General features: G+C 40.7%; 1 protein-coding gene across 1 annotated transcript; it reads right to left on the reverse strand.

Annotated features, from left to right (window-relative positions):
* Positions 1-773: 773 nt before the first annotated feature.
* On the reverse strand, positions 774-6,856 carry vax1 (ventral anterior homeobox 1). Its single transcript, XM_041948118.1, has 3 exons — positions 6,643-6,856; positions 4,681-4,868; positions 774-1,319 (listed from the first exon to the last, which is right to left on the reverse strand). The coding sequence occupies exons 1-3, from the start codon at positions 6,854-6,856 to the stop codon at positions 774-776; spliced, it is 948 nt and encodes a 315-aa protein (XP_041804052.1).
* Between the last annotated feature and the right edge of the window lie 843 nt (positions 6,857-7,699).

Below are 7,699 nucleotides of genomic sequence, written 5' to 3' on the forward strand. Positions count from 1 at the left end.
ATCTGCATAAGCAAATTGCATTCACACGTCAAATGCATGGGGTTCAGTGCTGACGCTGGCCTTGCAGTGACCTTCAGAGAGAGGCTTTTTTCTTCCACCCCAGTGCTATGCTGAGAAATCGGCCTAGCTTGCTCATTCATAATCCTGCATTTGAAGTTGTTTTTTTTTTTATTTGCTGATTGGAGCTCACAAACTGCTGCTCAGGTGTTTGACATCTCGCTTTCTTTCTCTACATCTACTCACTGCAGTGACATGCATCTACCCAACACAATCAAATAATGAAACACAATTTAGAAAGGTACCATCACTTTACACTTTCTGTCAACAGTCCTATACTTCTGGCTGTACATTATGTACCACTTCTCTTGCAGCCATAGAGCTTTTGTTGTCTGAAGCAGCCAACATGGCAGCCGTGTGGCCCGGGCCCCTGTGTATATTGTTATTTTGGATTAATAGGTCGGACTTTTGTTTCACAGAAACCTGAAAGATATCAGCAATCTCCTCAGAATGTGTATCTCTAAATCTCTGTAACAAAGTCCTGTATGGACATTTTGTGCAAAATCTTTCAACTGCCACCCTGTCTTTGTTAGATGAGCTTGTGTAGGTCTTTCTCTTCTTCCTGGTACAAGGCGCCAGATGTGCAACTGGAATACATGAACTGCTACAGAACATGACACAGACAGATGAAACAGAATGAGCGAAACAAAACAAAGACAGCAAAAGCCAAAACGTGTCCGGGGGAAACAGGGATCTGTCTATGCAAAAACAAAGCATCATTCCAGAATTTTCTTGTCCATGGATTCTTTGCCATTGGTCCGCGAGTAAGGCTCAAAAGCAGAGGAGCTCAGGTAGCGGGCGGAAAGTTCCTGCAGGTTGCCAGCGAGCGAGCCTGCCATGGACAGGGGGTTGGAGGAAATGCGGGTGGCTACGCCACTGAGTAAGGAGGGCATGGGAAAGCTGAAGAGGCTGTGAGCCGCCGGCGAGCTCTGCAGGCCAGCAACTGTTCCTGAGCTGGTGACAGCAGGTAGAGGAGGGCTGCTGCCCGCCGCGCCGGTGCTGCTGCCGCCGGTGCTGCCGCCGCCACTGCTGCCGTTGCCAGCCATGGCCATGGAGGGAGGGCGAAGGGCTGAGCCCAGCGTGCCGCTGCCACAGTGAGGCAGGAGGCCCGGCAGGCCTGGAGGCGTCAGCAGCCGACCCTGCTCCAGCAGTCTGAGGACACTGCAGGTTGCTGCTGTTTCTGAAACCACTGAGCGCAGCTCAGAGTCCTTCCCCTGATCCTTCTTCTGCTTAGTGCGCCGGTTCTGGAACCAGACCTTCACCTGGAGAGGAACACAAACGAAAAAAGAGCCTTTAGAGACATGCACTAAATACCCCTGTATGGGGTAGAATATATGAATCTAAATACTCAAAACAACATTACTTTGAGAAAAACAGTTCCTATTCCCATTCACTGACACTTGCTGCAAAAAAGCTGATAGTAATCTGGTAATCTCAGCACTTGGAGATAATTGCACCATGAGATATACAGTACGACAGATAAAGCTGCTTCTACCCAACGCTTTTGTTCTCGAATCAAAAGTAGCAAAGTGTCTGTCCATCCCCCGCCCATCACTACGTGCACTTTCTGATCACACTAATGCACAGCAGCTATATATGTACACACACACACACACACACACACACACACACACACACACACACACAAGTTGTCCACCAGGTGATGATTGATCCACTGTGATTGATAAAAAGCTGCAGTGAGGGAGGGTAATTCCATCAAAACTCACAGACGGCTTTTCATGTGGAATCATATGTTAACTTTTTCTGTTACACTGCGAAAGGTTCACACAGGAACCACACAATATTTTAATTGTTTATTGGTTTTATTGCTTATTGGTTGTTGCTGCTTATGTCGCAAAAAATGTGGTATGATGTTATTTATTCAAAGCTGAAAATATTAGTCGAGTGAATTAATCACCTATAATTCTGATAATTGTTTGAGTGTGTGAGTCCATTATCAGAACAAATCCTGTTTGCATGAGTCAGCTTTTCTCTGCTTCGCATCATTTTGAAATGAATATCCTGGCAGACGGGACAACAGCCAACATCTCTGCTCTGGGAACCTGGGATAGTTCAACATTTTCACACTATTTCCTGACATATTGATTGATCAAGAAAATAACTGGAAGTTGCAGCCCTATTTTTGTTAGTATACAACAGATATTCCAAGATAAATGACACACGGTTTACTCTGCTGTTCCTGCAAATTTTCATTCTCTTCACCTCTAAATTCAACATGGCCACCATTAAGTGTGACTTCAATGACCTGCACCGTCTTTTAATTATCACCATCGGATTTGCTGGCACTGAAAAGGTAGATTTAGCCTCACAGAATTACATAGACGAGTCAATAGAAATTAGGAATCCTAAATTTTTAAGCTTGCCTCTTTAAGAGCTACAGAAGCCTGCCATAATTACATCTCAGAAAATGAAAACATCTGATTGGTTACTCTTGTAGTTTCTGAAAATGTAAACATATTCAAAGCTTTATCTGAATGAAAGATATTATGCCGCAACCAAAAGGTTCGGCCACTTCATTTGTCTGAGAAGTGTTTCTGATAGTTCTGAGATTTTGTGGGAAACTTCTACAGTATGTAGCAAATGGAGTGTCCAGATAAAGAGAAAACCCCTCGATCAGTGCACTCTCAAGGGTGCTAAAAATGAAAAAGAATACACTCTTAGTGATATTATTTTTTTAAACTGTGGCAAGAGCACAAACCTTGTAATTTAGCACACTCAAACAAGTCATTCATCTGGCTCAGCAGATCCATTTAGTTGTTCTGTCATACCCATAGTTCAGTTTCACATTATCTTCTTAATTGAGTTAATGTCAAAACGGAAACAAATACAGAGCTTTCTATGAACTGTACCTGCAAGTCTCCTGTACTCACACCTGAACAAAATGTACACGTACCAATCATCAGCAAGCCTGCAGCTCAGTCGTACTGCTAGTCCAATCACATCTGAATATTGTTCCTTCACTACAGTAGGTGGTTTAACTCTTCTCCAGCTGTTAACCATTTCATGCCCAGAGAAGAAGCCCTGCTGCTCAATCCAATATTTTCTGCCTGTGACATAAAGGCTGCTCACAAGTAATATTTTGTTCATTTTAGGGGTTACATTTTCAGTGCAGAGAAAACAACAAGGTGAAGCTGGTAGCTCAAACAAAGACGATTCGGTGAGCACGCAGCAAATGGCCTTAATGTAACAACCCGTGAGTGCCAGGGAACAAAATGTTAATTTCACCATGTAGCCATTAAAAGGCATTTCATCAGGACAAGAAGCAGACACTGGAAGGAAATCCTGTAGCTTTGTCCCGCCTCAATAGGGAGCAAAGGTTGTTTTCTATATTACCTTTATGTGAGCAAAATAACATTTCATACACTTAATTAACTTGTTTTGAATTTATGTGAAAAAAGAAATGCGGCTATTGTGTTATCAAATGAATAAGAGATATGAAAACATTTCAAATGTAAAAAGTTAAAGCAAATAAGCGACTTAAATTTACACAGCTGCTAATAAAAGTAACAATGACCTTGTTGAACAAACAGATTCAAGCTGTCAGTCGTGTCATTTTGTGAGAAAATGTTGACCTTGAGGTGAGGTCTGCGAGAGCTGCATTGAAAGCCACAACACATTAACGCCAGAGACCAAGCCCAAGGCGCCGTTAGCCGTTTTGCACATTTTCAGAAATAAATAAATAGATGAATGAAACTCCAGCTGAAAATAGACCAAAAGTTTGAAGCACACAGCCAGGAGTCCCTGCAGGTCCAACTCACACAGGGTGGCTGGGTGACTCGCTCTGGAATCTGGTGTCAAAGACAGAGTGTAAATGCAGTTCCCCCACAGCGGACACTGCATGACCCACCGCTGACCCCACACATATGACATGAGGGGGACGTCTACGCCTTTTCTCATGGCAGCTTTGATTTTAGCAGTCGTACACTCTGTGAGCTATTTCAACACAACCTCAGATTTATCAAAACGGCCAGTTGATGCATTTACATCTACATCTAAAGGGATGCACGCAATGAGAAATATTTCTGTGGTAAATCCCTAAAGGTACAATCCATGACCGAATGTAAACCAGTGGGTCACTATTTCAGCTGTGAGTACTCCCAAATTAACTGACAGGTCTGAGAATACAAACACTCAACAACAGCTGCAAGTTTTTAATGACAATTGGTGCCAAACAGGCCTATGTTTTTAATAATGACCAGTTGTAAAACACAAAATTTCTACAGAGACTGTAATTATGTATGTGAGAAAAAATGGTTGCACCTTTAAAATAAATAAACTGCTTTGTCTGAAACAGACTTAATTATTTATTTGTGTCAGGGCTAGCAAATGAAATGAAATGCATTTGATTATATGGGTAAATTCACCTTCTTCTGTGAAAAAGCAAGTGGTCCTAATAGATCATAACATGATTATCTTCAGTCAAAACAGACAATAGTGTAAAAACATAGACACATAAAGGAAATGGCTTTGAAATCCCATTATTGCTATTTCTGTTAAAAATAAAAACAGCCATTAGGTCTTTGGCACAGAAGATTTTCCAGTTTGGACAGAAAGAAATCCTAATTTTGAAATGTAGTAGATACAAGTACAATGCATACAGACCTGAGTTTCAGACAGATTCAGCTGGCGGGCCAGTTCTGTCCGTTCCCTCCCGACCACATACTGGCACCTCTGAAACTCCATCTCTAGCCGGTAGAGTTGCTCTGCTGTGAAGGAGGTGCGGGTTCTCTTGGGCCGGTCCAAATCCAGACCCTTTGGCAGGATTATCTCTCGGATAGAGCCTTTAGCATCTGAAACAGTGAGCACTTTAAATTAACAACACTGAGGCAAAGATAGACTAACAGTGAGTAACAATTACAACAAATAAATGCAATATATTCCAAGGTGTAGGCTGGTTTTACATACTAGAATTATTATTAGTGATGTTGTAATAATAATAATAATAATTATCATTATTATTGGTGGCACAGCAGTGGCAGTACAAAGACTTAATTGATTTTACCTTTTTTTTTTGCATTTTAAAGTGCAACATGATATACTTAGAGACAAATGCTGTTTGTTTGAATAATGTATTACATCTATGAGTTTACAACAGCCTGTGTTTAAAAATTATTAAATCAGAATATATCAATCCAGATTAAATCCGATTAACCAAAAAACAAATAATGTATATATATATATGTGTGTGTGTGTGTGTGTGTGTGTGTGTGTATATACAACGTGTTTGTGACTGCGTATAAGAAGTGAAGATTGCTTAAAAACATATTTAATAAATAATGACAGAAATATGTTGTGGTTCCATTTCAGTTCACTCATATAATCTATACCTACGCCAGCACAAAAGAGAAATGACAACAATGGGTGTTGCTGTCAAAATGATATTAAAATAAACCCAATCTCTCCTACATTTCATACTAGTGTTACATTAGCTATTATTTAAAATCATGTTAAATAAAGTAGTAACAATGTTGTAAGAAATTAATTTGCCATTATTTAAATTGTTAACAAACAAACTATAATAAGTTATTTCCATAGCCAACTTTTACAGACATTTTAGGTGGTGATGCTGCTCTGTGTCATTATATCTTGTCCAACTAATCCTCTGTTTTTGGTCAACTTATATTTATAGTTTGTTTTCAGGCACTCTCAGTGTTGGGCCAACACTGCATGAAGGAAATTACGTAAATTACTCCCTGGGCAACTGACACTCATACACACAATTCCACATTTGATTTGGTGACATTAAATATCTGTAAAAACAAACTCCTATCTTTTCTTTTTTCTGTGTTTAGATATTTATCATTTTAATATTTATCACCCATGAGTTGTGTTGCATTACATACAGTATAAACCCTGTAGACGTTTCCTCTTTAAATGCATGACCTTGCTCACATTTAAATTTACCCAGGAACATTAAACATTGTTTTAAATGTGATAATCTTAAATTTTAATAATTTAAGATTAGCACATTTAATGTGAACATTATGTGAGTGTGACATATGAAGAAAGATTTAGCTCCTAATTGTTTCACAAAAAAATGACAAAAATGACAAAAGAAAAAGTCTGGTCTTTCAGGATGGCCTAAAAATAAAGATCCATTTCTTTAATAACAATTAGCTATCTAGTTTATGACGAGTCATTTAGTTCTCTTACATTTTATCTTCCTGTAATTGTGCACTAATTGTACTCAAACTGGAAAAAAAATCCCAGAGTTCCCCCCTTTTTTATTTTAAATAGGCTCCATAAATGAAAATGAAGCAAACCATCATCAGAATTGATTTTTTGTTTAAGGGTTCATTTTTCTATTATGTTTAAAGTTAAGTGTAAGCTTCCTAATTAAAAAAATAAAGCAGATGAATTGTCATTTTGCTCTGTATGTATCTGTCTGATGTTACAAAGGCTTCATTTTTCAACTTTGTACTTGAAGATACTCTCATATTGATGTTTCTAAAATGTTTGTAATCTAACAACAGTTTACACTGATTCCTTAGATTCATCTGAATGATCTCCTGAGTGTGACACTGCAAGTTCTCCAAAAAACAAAAGAAAGACCACAAGCCTTACCTCGGACTAGTATTCTCCGACAGTAGTCCGGGTCCCCCGTGCTCCCCATGTTCTTCTCGCAGCTGTCCACGGTTCCAGAGGGGGAAAAGGAGCCCTGCTGCTCCTTGAGGAAGCTTTTGGACAAGCTTCCCTGGGAGTCCGTGTCATCTTTCCCCTTCTTTAGTCCATTCTTCAGCCCCATCCCTTCCAGCTCTTGGTTGTACCTGACCTCCATGCTCAGTTTATCCTCTTGGACCTGCAGCTTGTCCGCCTCTTTTTTTTTCCTTTGTCAGGTGAAAAAAAAGGAGATTACGGAGAACGCGGCGCACCAGATCGTCTGGACAGTGTGGGTTTAGTTTCAAAACAGCACCTTTCGGCAGAGCAGAGTCAGCTATCTAATGTTTGGTGAAATACTTCCGTCGCCCGACCGAGGAGCCCTATTATCACTGACCAGACTCCCTTGCCCAATGATCATGGACTTCTCAGTGAAACTCAACAGTAATTCAATGCGCCCCTTTCCTTGTTACATAGACATCAGGCAGATAGATGATCTCCAAATAATCAGAGCCATGGATGCGCACTCGCTGTTTCAATTGATTACGGTAATTTAGCTGCCTCCACATTTGCGTAACCTCATGAATACACTAAATTGTTTGGGGAAATAGATCAGGTCTTGATAGAGGGGTTTGCTCGTCCCGTCCCCCTCAGTTTGCCTGCTCTCAGCCCAGAGAATCAAGACAAATGATTGGTCTTGACTCGCAACCAAGCCTCCCTGAACCCCAGATGAACGCACACAATCACAGGGGTACGACTCTTCCAGACCTGAAAAAAGTTCCCGGGTGCTTCATTCTTCTGTCCGCAGAACACAGCCAGACTTTTTTCCCCCGACTTTTCACAGCGCACCTGATTGTCGCAGCATGTCAGCGAACTTTGATCCCGTTTTTCCCTTTGGCTCTCTCACCAATCAACGGTATTCTGCAATGTGCGACTCTCGCCACTACGCTATTGTAGGCAAGAGACACTGGGAGAGAGCCAGAGAGAGGCAGAGAGGGAGACAGGTGAACAGGATAATGAACAA

The sequence above is a fragment of the Chelmon rostratus genome, chromosome 11 (assembly GCF_017976325.1).
Source record: "Chelmon rostratus isolate fCheRos1 chromosome 11, fCheRos1.pri, whole genome shotgun sequence".
NCBI classification, from domain to species: domain Eukaryota; kingdom Metazoa; phylum Chordata; class Actinopteri; order Chaetodontiformes; family Chaetodontidae; genus Chelmon; species Chelmon rostratus.